Below are 13,485 nucleotides of genomic sequence, written 5' to 3'. Positions count from 1 at the left end.
GTGAAGACAAACCAGTAGTTCTGATTTCTGGAACCCTAATCACTGGAAATTGTTGCCATGTTTTATAATATGGACACAGGAGCCAAAACTGAGTATGGAAAGATTTCTGATAAAGTGGGAAGGATTTCTAACAAGAGCTGTTTCCTACTTGTGTTTCTCTTACAGCTTGGAAAAGTTACTTTTTTGAACTATATCAGGCATGCCAGCCCAGAGATTCTTTGGGGTCATTCCTACTGGCAGGATGAATCGCTTCCTGATTTACTTCTGCCCTGGGTTTGAAAGTGAACCCAAAAGGCCTCCAGTTATGAAGGGGATCTTTTCCTTACCCCCGTCCAAGCAATTTAGTTTACCCCGATTGTCATCCCTACTGGCAGCGCAGCTTCAGAATCCCCTGTAAATAATCTGTGATGTAAGCAGCTGCCCGGCTTGGAAATTGGGGGGTTGGAGGCTGAGAGAGGGTGACCCGAGGCTGAAAGAGTGTGATGCTCAGAAACAATGAAGGGTCAGAGCAGTGCAAGGGGGAGGAAGAGGCAGGAGGAGGAGAATGATGATGGAGGAAGGGTCAGTGACCCGGTAGGAAAGGAAGAGGGGGCTCTGGAGGAAAATGGGGGGAGCTTAGGTGCCAGTGCGAGGAGGAGGAGGAGGATGGAGAAGGAAGAAGGAGGCAAGAGGAGGGGGATGATGAGAGTCTTGGGTCCTGGCGCAAGAAGGAGGAGGAGGAAGAAGAAGGAAATGGGAGGAGGGGGATGATGGGAGTCTTGGGTCCTGGCATGAGGAGGAGGAAGAGGATGAAGGAGAAAGAAGGAGGCAAGAGGAGGAGGGGGATGATGGGAGGCTTGGGGCCTGGCATGAGGAGGAGGAGGGCATGGGAGCCTTCCCCCCCCCTAAATAAAATTTAATGGCAAAATAGGTAGAGTGGCTTAGCAGCGACTCGCTGCTTTGCCAATCTATCAATTTTGCGATTAGTTTTATTTTTGTTTTTTGTTTTTAAAAAAGGCGGCACGTGTGTGTGTGTGTGTGTGTGTGACATCTCTGGGATGGAAGACACACATCTCTCTGCCATTTGCCCCTCTCCTCTGAAATAATCAATCTCGAACTGGCATTCCCACTTAGTGGATGCGGGTTGGGATCGAAGCTTCTGAAAAGAACTGCTAAAAAATGGCTACCTAAATACCCCAGGCTTTTGACATTTGCCATGGGTTTTTCCCACTGGAATCGATCAAATGAGGATCAGATTCGAGTTCCAGTGGGCACTAGGTCCATATAACTCATGTCAAGATTCGTATATTATCATAATGGGAATGAGCCCTCTGAGTTGTATGGGGAGGGGGGTGGAATCACCTTTTCAAACCCTGGTTTCCAGCATGTCCATTGTGTATCCTAGCAGGGGATAGATAGAGATGAAGTCTGCTGCCTGCCTCTCTCAGGCACACTTTCCCCTTAAGATTTCACAGGCCTGCTTCTTTCTTTCAAACATTGCACGTTCACCAGAGAGAAAAACATATTAGACAGGCTGGTAATGCATCTTGTAAACAGCTATGTGCCCCCAATGAAAATATATCAAAAAGCCCAAATTAGAAGCCAGGAGGGCACTTCTACAGAGGGAAGGGCCTTAGATCCAGTGAAGATTCCTGCTAAGGAAGAGGAAGGTGATTTGAGCCATTTCTTTCTGTGCTGCCTCCCACTCTGCTCTACAGGATGTCTCTGTCCTCTAGATTTGCTTTTTAAGATACACAGCAGTGGGGAGGTGGGTGAGAATTGGTCCCCACATCCTACCTTCAGCAAAAATGTCTTGTGAGGGTAGTTCAGCTTGTGGGAGCTCTGGATTCAAGCCAGATTTTTGTCTGTTCTGTAAGTCTTTTTTTTTTAACCTTTGTATCATAGTGTGTCATGCATCAGATCATACCAGCCCCCTGAAATTGGTGCCCCAAAGGGAGAAAATCAAGTTGTTTTAACCACTGGATTCTTCAGATTCTCCCTCCATGAATCCATGCAAATAAAACTGTAATGGGAATATAGAAATGGGTTTTGTCAGATATGAGGGAAATGTTTGGGTATGGGCTAAATATACTGCACAGGAAAGTACTGATGGACCAGGTAGATTATTTGGTTTTCTTTTTGTTTCCAGGCTCTCTTTGCCTTGTCATCAATGCTACGCCACTTTCCCTATGCTCAGCAGCAGTTCCTTAAGCTGGGAGGTCTTCAGGTACTCAGAGATCTCTGCACAGAAAAAGGAATGGAGACATTACATGTTCGTGTTGTGACACTTCTGCATGACTTAATGGTGGAAAAGGTAAAAGAGCTTGTTAACACTCCACAGGCTTTAGAATAGGCATGAATACACAGGGATGGGTCAAGTATCATCATTGGAGTATGAAATGCATCAAAGCCCTCCAATTTGCAGAAAGAGCAGGACTGTATTCTTAGCACTGATGGAACAATGCTGATGGGGAAATGGAATGATGGAGCCTGAAAAGTGAGACACAGCTCACAGTGAGCTGACATTCTAGGTTCCAGAGCAAAAAGCTGCAGAGTCCTTTCCATCATTTGATTTTTCATATTGCATTATTTATATCCCACCTTCTGGTTGTTAAAAAGGGCCCCCTTTGTGTGATCCACCATGTTCCATCTTAGCAATTTTCCACAAGTGGATTTCACCTGGAAGAATTAGAAATCAAGGCAGTGAGTTTTGTTATTAAGCAGTTTTGCAGAGTGCAAGCCCATGGGGAGCATTAAATTAGCTGTGGTGGCCCATCTTTATCTGTGAATGCGTTTCAGTAGAACCAAATCTAGTTGCTAATCTTGACTAGGATTTACTGATTTAGCTCAATGGGACTTACAAAAGTGTTGACTTACAATTCTTGACTTGATTCCATGATTCTGGTTGGGGCTAGTAATGGGATTTTGGCTAATAAGTTTTGTAAGTCTGCAAACTTTGGGATTTCCTGAAGCATTCAGACCTCACTCTTGTTTATCCGTGGCCCAATTTGGGCTCCTGTTCTATTGGCACTTGCCAAAAGTAGTCAACATTACACATAGCCCTTGTAATAACACTGTAAAGTAGGCTAAATATCACTTACCCCTAGTTTGCAAAAGGGAGGCTGAGAGAGGGCTACTTGCCAAAGGGCAAGGTAAGGTAAACTGTGGCAAAGATAAGATGCAAACTAGGGACTCAGGCGCGTTACAGACCGCCCAAAACGGGCGGTCTCGCGCCGCTGCCGGTTGCTCTGTGAGGGAGCCACAGCAGCCAAACCGCGCGGCTCCCTCGCGGAGCAAAAAGAAGCCCCAAAATGGCACTTCTTCTTGCACCCCGGATGGGACGCAGCGAGGCGCTACTTGCGCACTTGTGGTGTCATATCTGGGGTGCAACGTGCGGACGCTATGCGTCCAGCACATAAAAATGGCAGCACCCATGTGTATAGGGCGCCGCCAATTTTATGCCCCCGTCACGTGCTAGGGGTGAGGCCGGTGTGGATGCTAGGTCCTCGGCCAACCCCTAGCACGTGACGGGGGCGCCGCAAAACGGGCCTCAGTTTCTTGGTCACTGTGCTGTGTCAGTTCTTGCTTGCACATGCTTTCCTGTTTCTGTTGTGATAATCATTTAGCTTTGTGTAGATGACTGACTGTTCCCCAGATCCTCTTAAGAGGGAAATCTTCATCACTGACATGGATGGCTGCATTTGGCAGACTGCATTCTTAATAACTTACAAATTAGAGGCCATCCCCTGAATGTATTATTCTATTTATAGACTGCCTCTTCCTGCGCTTTGTGTGATGCTTTCACACAGAGATAAAATTGAGGATGTGCAGTACATTATTGGTAGTCACCTGTTGGAAGGTTTGGTTTAGAAGGAGGTGATTTCATAAGCAGGTGCAGCAGGATCTGCCCATCTCCTACTAAGTGAAATTTGTTGCTGATTAACTTGGGTGCTACCTACCTTTGTTGGAGCTCCTGTCTTCTTTCACCATCACACAGTGCCCTTCTTCAGCTAGGACTAATAGCTACAACAGGTGTTGCCAACTTAAAGTAAAGAGCCCCCCTTTTTGAGGGAAAATAATGCAGCTATAATGCACATGAGTGAACAACTAATTTTTTGGCCCTTGGGAATATATCTTGAGTGAATTAGTTTGTAAATGTAGCTTCTCACGCTCTAGTTGTAACTCCTCAACATCTGGACATCCATAAATGTCCATCTTCTGATTGAGTGAGTTCAAAAGAAGGCAGACCTGCAAAGTTTTGCAGAGCATCTGAGTAAGTATATTTTTTGCCTTGCCTTGAGGCTCCAGGTCTCACTTGCCTTCTGGCTCTGTGGAAAACTGCTTTCTTCTTCTTCTTTCCCATTGGGTTAGGTGCTGAGTTCAACTGTTACCCTCAGCATACTTGGCCACACACCCTATGGCTGGTGGAGTATCTTGGAGGGAAGATGTTACACTCAAACTTCTCTGTTGCACACTGAGTGTTGCATTGCTTGAGGGAGCAGGATGTGTTCCCCATGCACATCCTCCTATAATTTGGCTGATTTGCCTTGACTTTGCTCTTTTCAACCCAGAGAAACACTCTTCCTTAATTATAATATAGTAGTAAGGAGACTCTTGTGATTAGGATCTAATTAATGAAGCACATATATAGCAATTAACACAGGAGGCTGCCAAGTGAAGCAAAGAAATGCTTTTTTCTTCTTCTTTAAAGAAAGGATACAGGCTCCCATTGTGTTCTGGATCTGGCAACTACATGTTGTAAGCAACCTTTTACTTCATAAGCTGAGCCAGATGGCTGGCTGGCTGGCAGGGCCCATGTGGGAGTTCTACTGAGGGAACTGAGCTTCTGGGCTGAGTCCAGATGATGATTTCTATCAAACAAGAGGTGCAGCTTCTCCCTTCACTCCTCCTCCTCCTTCCTCTTTTTACCTCTTTGGCCTTAACCCTGATCAAGAAGGAAAAGCTGGATTATTGTACAGCATAATGTAGCAGTGGGAGAAGTCCCTCCCCCCCTTTATCCCATCCATACCCAATTGAAGCCCCTTCCCAACTGCATGGAAACCACAGACTAATAAAATAGGTCAGGAGAGACAGCAACCAATATCTGGTTTAGTTAATTTCAATCTTTTGAAATTTTTTAAATTTAAGGATAATGTGGAATGCCTATGGAGATGGGCATCCACCCCAAGGTCCCAAGAACACTTGGGTCACTGAGTGAACTAAGGCATTTGCCAATAGTCACAATTCAGTCACTTGCCGAAATAGACACCTGTCTGTTGCAACAGTGTCACATTTGGAGGCTTACTTTGGTTTTTTCAAAGGATGGTCTTAAATATTATTGCAAAACTAACTGATCAGAAGCTATCACCAGGCCCACATTCATTCACTCAAAGAGAGTAATAATGACTGTTGACTGCCATGCAATAGTATCTCCTCACCTTCCCCAGCACAAAGGCTCTGAAAAGGCTGAAAACAGCCTTTTTGTTTCCTGTGTCCAAAATAGTATATATCAGAACTACTTGGACCCCGTCCTGTGCAAGGCTAATCATAAAACTTGTTGAATGTTGTGTGTCTTATTTACACGTAGACTTGCACAAATTGCCCTAGTAACTTACAAGACATACATTAACAAGACATAAAAGATGGAAAGGTGAGTAAAATCCAAAGAGAAATTGCTACAAACAATTCTCTTCCATTTCTTCTTGTTAAAGACTTCTGCAGAAGCCTGATTCACTTGAGAAGCTGTACCTTGTTATGCAGCAGCTTAAGTGCGTGGGTTTCTTTACGGCAAACAAAGGATCCCCAACCCTCGTTCTTCCCATCCCTGTATGTTTCATAGAGATTACATGAAAACATGTGACTAAGATTAGATGGGATACTATACAGCACAGTCGCTGACTGCCATTGTGCAGTGCAGGAGGTATTTTTAATGCACGCTGCATTGAAAACAAATACGTTTTGAGCATTTTGCTGGTATTTGTAGCCCTTACTTTTATCTTTCCCCTGTGGGCTGCTGCTCCCTCCTCCTTTTTTGACAATATCATATTTGGATAGTCATTTATGATTTTGATTACTTCTCCAGGGGGCCCAAAGAGCATTAAAAGCAGAAGTCTAGTCTGTTTAATAAAGACATTCAGGCCCCATTTCTGCTACAGTTGTGGTTTCCAAAAAACAATCAACCTCAGTAATCTCATTTGTTGATACTATTTCAAAGTGTTTTAACTGGCCCCTGGAAAGGAAAGCGAGAATAATTCTAACTTTTGTTTCCACTGAGGGCAAGAGATAAAGCAACAGTATTAAATAATGTCAGGATACATTTAGATGGAAAACGAGGGCAGGGCTGGGAAGAGAAGTTGCTGTTACTGATATCCTCAAGCTTAGTACCTCTTGAATAACATCCTTTTGTGTTATGTTGAGCTTTTGCCACAATACAAGCTAGTGGTGCTCCCAAACACACACATGCTGCCTCTCAGATCTGCTGTTCTCTCTCACCTTAGCTGCACTCACCAGGGTAATGGGAAAGGCATGTGGAGTTGATTTTTCCAGCAACAATATATTGTTGTGAACTTTTCATTCAGTAATGCAAGTAAATAAATATTTTTTTCTAGATTGAGACTCAAAATGACTTACAATGATTTTGTAAAAAAAAATGTTGAGGCGGCCGGCCAGCCAGCTAGTCCCTGCATGGCAGAGGAGTCATTGGCGGAGGCCTCACAGTGACAAGGCCTCCTCCTTTGGGGCCCAGCCGGCTGGCTATGCCCTGCGTGGCTCGTCCCGTAGTGGAGGTCCCACCCTCCTTGAGCCGTCTGGCTCAAAAGCACTGCTAAAAGTGTGGCAGCAAAGGAGGAGGCAGAGGAGGAGGAGGTGGGTGCCAGGAGCCGGGACTGGCTTCAAACTTGGGACGGGGCTTTCAAAATGGTTAAAAACCGTGAAAATCCCGGCAGAAATCGGGATATGGCAAGCTTAAGCCCACTGTAGTGTCCAGATGCTGCGATGGGGACAGGGAGTAGTTCTGTCCACCACCCTCATCTTCACATTGACTTTTGGCATACAATGGGGTTCTGCATAGTTAAAGAGCCCTTGAATAAACACCATCCAGTCCTGGTTGTTGCTCCTTTTCGGTGTTTCATCTACTTGGTCATCTTTGTCAGACATTTATTGCATTTCTGATGCACTCAAAGGACTTGGAGGCAGAAAACCAGGGACCTCCCAGAGGTAGAAGAAGGGGTGGTGGTGGAAGTATGCATCAGGTTTTGTTTACCACATTTTGAAATAAGTGAGGTGCGTGTGTGCATGGGCATCTGCGTGTGTAAAAGCACGAAGTCTAAACATTACCTACTTGCCCTACACCACTTGCTAACAATGGTTCAGGCCAGGATATCTGTGTGTGCTTGTGTCCATCTTAATAGCTTGAGCAGTGAAAGCTAATATAAATAATGAATAAAGCTTTCCTTTCCCTTCCTTTTTCTACTTGAGTCATCAAATACTTTCACTATCTCTGGCTGATTTCTTATTTCTAAATGACTCTCCCCCATCCCCAGCAATAATAGATTTTTACATTTTAAAGCAATTTGTTCCTCAGCTTGCTTTTATAGTCAAGTTGCATTTGGTTGTCAGAGTTTTTCTCTTTTTTATTTTCTTCATTTTGGCAAGGCATCCTATACAAATGAAGCATTATCTTTTAGCACCTCTTTGACTCTTCTATTCAGCCACAATGCTACCCATTTGGGTTTGTCTGTGTCTTTTTTCATTTTGTGTGGTATCTACTCTTACGAGTAGAAAATTACATTTTAAAGATTCTTCAGCTAACAGTATATTGGAATGAATCAGAGAATATTTCTCTCACCCCTCCCTATTGCATACTCACGAGAAGCTGAAAGTCAGGTCTTGCTTCTTTCAATAAAAACAGGTATTGTTGTGTGTCTCCTAGTAGATTTTGACTTATGGAGACCCTAAGGCATAGGAGGTTGCAATCTTCCTGTAAGTCAGGGTGGGGAACGTGTGACCTGTACTGGTGCACTCATCATCCTTGATAATTGCCTGCTGTGGCTGATGGGAGATGGAGCCCTGCAACATTTGGAGGGCTAGAGGTTTCTCAACCCATATTTAAATGAAAGCTAGAGCTTAGTAAAGTTACTTGTTACGCATAGGAAAATGCATCCCTATGCGCCCTGAACTATTCTTGCTTAATATGACTTCAGTCTTAGAGAAAGCAGATGAAAAGGAATACTGGAAGCTAATTTTATATATGGTGACAGCTGCACGTATTCTTTTAGTTAAATACTGGAAAGAAAAGATAACGCCTTCAACTGAAGAATGGTTAATTAAATTGATAAATATGATTGAATTAGACAAACTTACCTGTAGCTTGAAAAACAACTCATTAACTGAAATAGAAAAAGTATGGTTACTGGTGATAAAATACTGGAATAAGAATTGGCAAGGTCTGATAATGCAGTGCCATGCAGTGAAATGGGAAACTGCTATAAGTAAGACAACTTCAAATTCAGAACAAGAACATTATTTCGCTTTCTTTTTTCCCTGTCTCTTTCTTTCTTTCTTTCTAACTCTTGTTTGATTGCAGCCCCCTGAGACCCTCAGTGATCATGGCCCCTTCTAGATGGCAAGGGTGGCAGCTTTGGCTTCCAAGCCCCTCTTGGACTAGAGGTCCCAGAATCCTCCAGCCAATGGGGCCAGTGGTCATACTGATTGTGGGATCATGGGAGTGGTAGTCCAAAAAAGGAATTGTTTCCAAGGTCTGGTGAATATATATATATAATAGGAAGTGAGGAGTACTAGCATTAATAATAATTTTGGGGAATTTGGTTACAGCTGTTGCACAAGGAACCGCTTGACGACAACAATCAGGTCCGCGAGAGGGTTGAGCAGTACAGCCAAGTGGCCTTGGTCCCTGCCATTGTGGAGCAGGGCTGGTGTGCCATTATTTCCAATCTCCTGAGAATGCCTGAACATGACACCAGGGAGAAGGTTCTCAAGACTGTGCACGTGCTGCTGGCTTTCTGCAGGGAGAGCTACTCCCACGATCACAGCCTCGCCCACACGCTGAGCCTCCTCCGCCAAGAGTATGAAGAGCTGGCAGCAGAAGAACAAAAGGAAGGAGAGGAAGATGGCTATTTTAAGGAACTCCTTAGCTCCATAAATAGCATTGCCCAGCAGCTGAAATAAAGGACTTCTGCAGCCTTGGAGAGATGTTGAAATTCACTGGTCAATTTGGAAAGAGTTTTGCATAATAAAACCATTGAACCAACCTTTTGGCTTTGTGTAATCCTTTGAAGTGGTAAGTAAGCCCATTACAGAGGGAAAGAGAGCCTACTTTCATATTAGCAATTCATACTATGTTTTATTCCTGGAACTAATTTCCAGAAATACCTGCCTTACAACAGGATGCAGGTGCACCTACTAAAGTTGTGTCAGAAAAGGGAGCATCTTTTATTTCTATCACTTTTTTAAAAAAAGCTAACAACTACGTTCCAAGAGAAATTGTCTTTACAAATAAGTAAGGCAGTCTGAAATCAGCTGGAACAAGGCTCCTATCTTGTCTTACCCATGTCAATTGAAATAAATGTTTGGGCCGAGGGTGAAAAATCAATTTTTTGGCCACGGGTGGGAGCATATCTGATTGCTTTATTTGTTTGGAAGGGCAACTACTCCTTTGTCTCAAAACATGTCAGGAAGAAAAGGTATTGTTTTCTACACAGCTCTGTAGCTCTGCTGCTGTTTCAGTCCCCCTTGCTGTTGTCTAAAGAGTAGCTTCAATGTAAACACATTTTATTAGCCTGTGCTAGCTCTGAGCTTTCATCTGCAATTCAGAGTGACAAGGACTGAGTAGTGGATTGTTCAGACATTATTAGAGAATGCTGGATTGCTTAGCCACTAAGCCTTAAGAAAATGCTGCTCCAGAAATAATGTTCTGGCTCCACGATTCCCAAACTGTGTTTGGGTGAACACGGATTCCTCTGTGGAGGAGATTGGTAACAGCAGGTGAAATTCAGTGACAGTCAGCTTTTCCATTATTGAACTTGCCCTGAAAAGTGTATTTACAGAAGAAAGCTGGATGGTTTCTAAATCAGGGGTATATCCTACAGATGTTTTGGAATATTCCTATTGTCCCACCAACTTGGCCAATGAAAAAGGATCAGAAGACTTGCAATCCAAAATGTCTGGAAGGCATCACTTATCTGTCCATGTTCTCAAGTGAGCTCTCGCCTCACATGGGGACAGTGGGGAGATCCAACAGACCTAACCACACCATATGGACTCAAAGCATACTTGAAGTTCCTGCAGAATCTTCTGAAACACAGCACTTCTTCAACAGAAAAGGTGATGGAGATAATACACGAGACCCTTTGCTAGAACAGCTGCATTAGAAACCATCATGTGCCATTTTGACCAGGCATAGCAATGCCACAGAGCAATCTATGGCTCAGGCTTTACTTATTGAATGGTTCTCCATGGGGTTATATTCTTTTGCTGTCCTGCTCCCATGTTTTGGTTTGCTTATCTGCATGGCAGATGATGTTCCTTCATTGGTTCTGCAGCCAACTTAGCTTGTATCTCTTTCACTCTGTCTCATTAAAGTTGTGATGCTTTTGATGTAGAACTCTGGATTACTTTCCCATTGAGGGGAATACAGCTTTTGTGTGACTGTGTCCTCAGCTTTGGCCACTGCTTACCTTGTGGGAATTTCGTTGCCCACTCAGGGAAGGGGTGCTTTGTGAATCATTGTGTGGTTGATCTCATTAGCTGCCATGCCAGTTCTAGAGATTGATTACCATTGCCTCAGCAGTGGGAGGTGGCATGACCAGAACTTAGCACATTATGCAAGCTGCTGCTGAGTTGGCAATGTGAAGGTGGAGAATCCTTGGCCCTTCAGATGTTTTGACTTACAATTCCTACCTGCCCCAGCAAGCACAGTCAATAGCAAGGGATTGTGGGAGTTGCAATCCAAACCATCTGAAAGCCATAATGGCCTATGGATACCTTCTTCCATGCTACTGTCAAATTCATAGGTTCTCAGCCCATTTGCCTGCTTGATGTAATCTTTAGACTCTCAATATCCAGGGAAACACAATTTGAAATCCCCATTCCCTTGTAAACCTTGCTGGGTGAGCTCACTTACTTTCAGCCAAATCTACAGGATTGCTAACCACGTTATCCCACAAGGCAAAATTGGAAGTTTAAAGTGGGGCCAATGCAGAGTCATCCAGGGTTCAGGGACCAATTCGCAGCTGCTTTTCGCATGATGCTGCAGCCAATCAGAAGAGAATCTAGAGTGAATGTGAGGTCAATCGGGAAATAAGCAAATTTGCAAAACTACCGGATTCACTTGTCCTTTTTCCTTGCAAATTGGCTCCTCTCACGTAATGGCTGCTGTGTGATAATGCAAGGCTCCAGATGCGTCCACTTTCCTGATTTCGCAAGCTGCCTTGCTGTCCCTGGGACTAGAGACTTCTTAAGGGGAGACACACATGCTTCCCTCGCCCAGCCTCTCTCCTCCTCTAATGGAGCCTCTCACAAAGGGCAGAGCTGCTGGTGGGAGAAGAAGGCAGAGGGAGGGTGCTTTGGAGGGAGAAATGGAGGACATGCCCTGGAAAAAGAGGGCATCTGGGAGGCTCAGCCCTCGCTGGAACCAGGCAAGATAGATAGATAGATAGATAGATAGATAGATAGATAGATAGATAGATAGAGATAGGTAAGTGGACAGATAGATGACAGAAAGATAGGTAAGTGGATGGATGGATAGGTAGGTAGGTAGGTAGGTAGGTAGGTAGGTAGGTAGGTGACGGAGATAGATAACAGAGAGATAGGTAAGTGGATGGATGGATGGATGGATGGATGGATGGATGGATGGATAGATGACAGAGATAGGTAGGGTAGGTGGATAGATAGATAGATAGATAGATAGATAGATGACAGAGATAGACAGACAGACAGACAGATGACACACAGACACAGAGAGATGGATGACAGACAGACTGGCAGCGATGTATGTATGTATGACAGACAGGGACCCTGCTTGGTCATGAAACCCACTGGGTGACCTTGAGAAAGTCACACTCTCTCAACCTCAGAGGAAATAGGACCCATATGAATCTTGTGTGTCTTTGTAGTTTTACAGAGTTTGTCTGCCTTCCTCTGACACAGCTTTTGGGGCACAGAGACTTCCATCCCTGGTTTCCCCTCCCTCCCTGCAGCATGTGGGGGGGGGGGCACTTGTGGAAGTGACAGTTTGGAGCATGCTCAGAAAAGATATTTCTAAGCAAGCAATGGGAATTTGTCCTCACCCATCTGATAGCTAAATTTGAATCTAACCCTAAATAATGTGCCTTTAACCCCTTGTTGTGCTCTTGTGTGTGATAACCATTAGCAAATGGGCTTGCTTTTCTGGAGTGACTGCACTTGAACTATTTTTGGGATGGCAGCACATAGGTCACTGTGTGATAATGACCTAAGAGCCCAGAGTGAGAAGAGAGAAAACCATGGGCCTATTGCTAGTCCTGAATAGAGTAGAACTATGAAATCAGTTGGATCGACCTATCTGTCAACAGTTAAATACATGAGTCTAATTCTAGTTGGGACTAACCCTATATTCCTGCCCTGAGCCCTTTGGAAGAAAGGCAGGCTAAACTTGAGAAAAGTAGTTTGGAATGAAACCCAGTTCCATCTTAAGTGCTTTCAAACTGCAAATTTGCATGTGCCAAATGCTAGCACATGTCCCACACATTTGGTGTAGGTCTTCAAGTAGTTACTGATTTATGCAAGCTGCCTATCATGGGGATTTCTTGGCTAGATTTGTTCAGGGATGGTTTGCCTTTGCCTTCATCTAAGAGAAGGTAACTTGCCCAAGGTCACCCAGTGAATTTCCAGGGCTGAGCAGGGATTAAAATCCTAGTCTCCCAGGGTTCAAGTCCAACCCTCAAACCACTACATCATGATGGCTCTCACATGCAAATGTTTAAAAACAACAACTTGTGAGAGCCATTCTGTTTTGGAGGGGCGATGTAGGATTTGTTCTTGCCTGATAACAAGGGCTGCCATGTTGATGCACAGAGTGCATGTTCCAAAATAAATTTATATTCATTGGAGCTGAAACAGGCAGCCTCTTTTAAAAAGTGAATGGATAGCACTTGGCTTTTTATCGATTGGGTTATTTTAAGGCTAATAGCTAATAGCCCTTCCTTACTGGACTTAGAAATATTTGTTACTTTTTGCAGATTCTACCACTTTGGCTCATGCGATTAAGTTGCAGAAGTAATTATAGACATTGATTTTCCTTCTGGTGGCATTTTGGTTGTTTATCTTCAATCAGAGAGGGAGAAAATGAAGGGATTTTACAGGAAATGTTCCCCAGAGAACAGCATGTGATTATTAGAAGCAGTAAAACACTAGAGCTTTAGAATACGTCAGAGTTTTGGCAGTGCGCACAGGGTGTTGCTCAAAAGAAAAGGCTGCACTCACATTTTAAGCCATTCCTGCTTGTTAGAG

At 44.0% G+C, this 13,485-nt stretch overlaps 1 protein-coding gene across 3 annotated transcripts in view; it reads left to right on the top strand.

The window, feature by feature from the left end:
* The window catches only part of SIL1 (SIL1 nucleotide exchange factor), a 61,774-nt gene extending 52,527 nt beyond the window's left edge, over positions 1-9,247 (top strand). For 2 of the 3 annotated variants that reach the window (XM_089477879.1, XM_089477881.1), the window contains exons 9-10: positions 2,129-2,293; positions 8,812-9,247. In XM_089477879.1, the coding sequence (XP_089334005.1) occupies positions 2,129-2,293; positions 8,812-9,165 (519 nt within the window). In that variant the 3' untranslated portion in view covers positions 9,166-9,247. The remainder of the gene's footprint in view (positions 1-2,128; positions 2,294-8,811) is intronic. The other variant, XM_089477880.1, reaches the window with a different exon arrangement.
* Positions 9,248-13,485: the final 4,238 nt, after the last annotated feature.

The sequence above is a fragment of the Sceloporus occidentalis genome, unplaced genomic scaffold (assembly GCF_023333645.1).
Source record: "Sceloporus occidentalis isolate IW3139 unplaced genomic scaffold, rSceOcc1.0.p SCAF_12, whole genome shotgun sequence".
Taxonomy (NCBI): domain Eukaryota; kingdom Metazoa; phylum Chordata; class Lepidosauria; order Squamata; family Phrynosomatidae; genus Sceloporus; species Sceloporus occidentalis.
The sequence above is the reverse complement of the archived record's forward strand: the minus strand, read 5'-3'. Positions and strand labels throughout refer to the sequence as shown.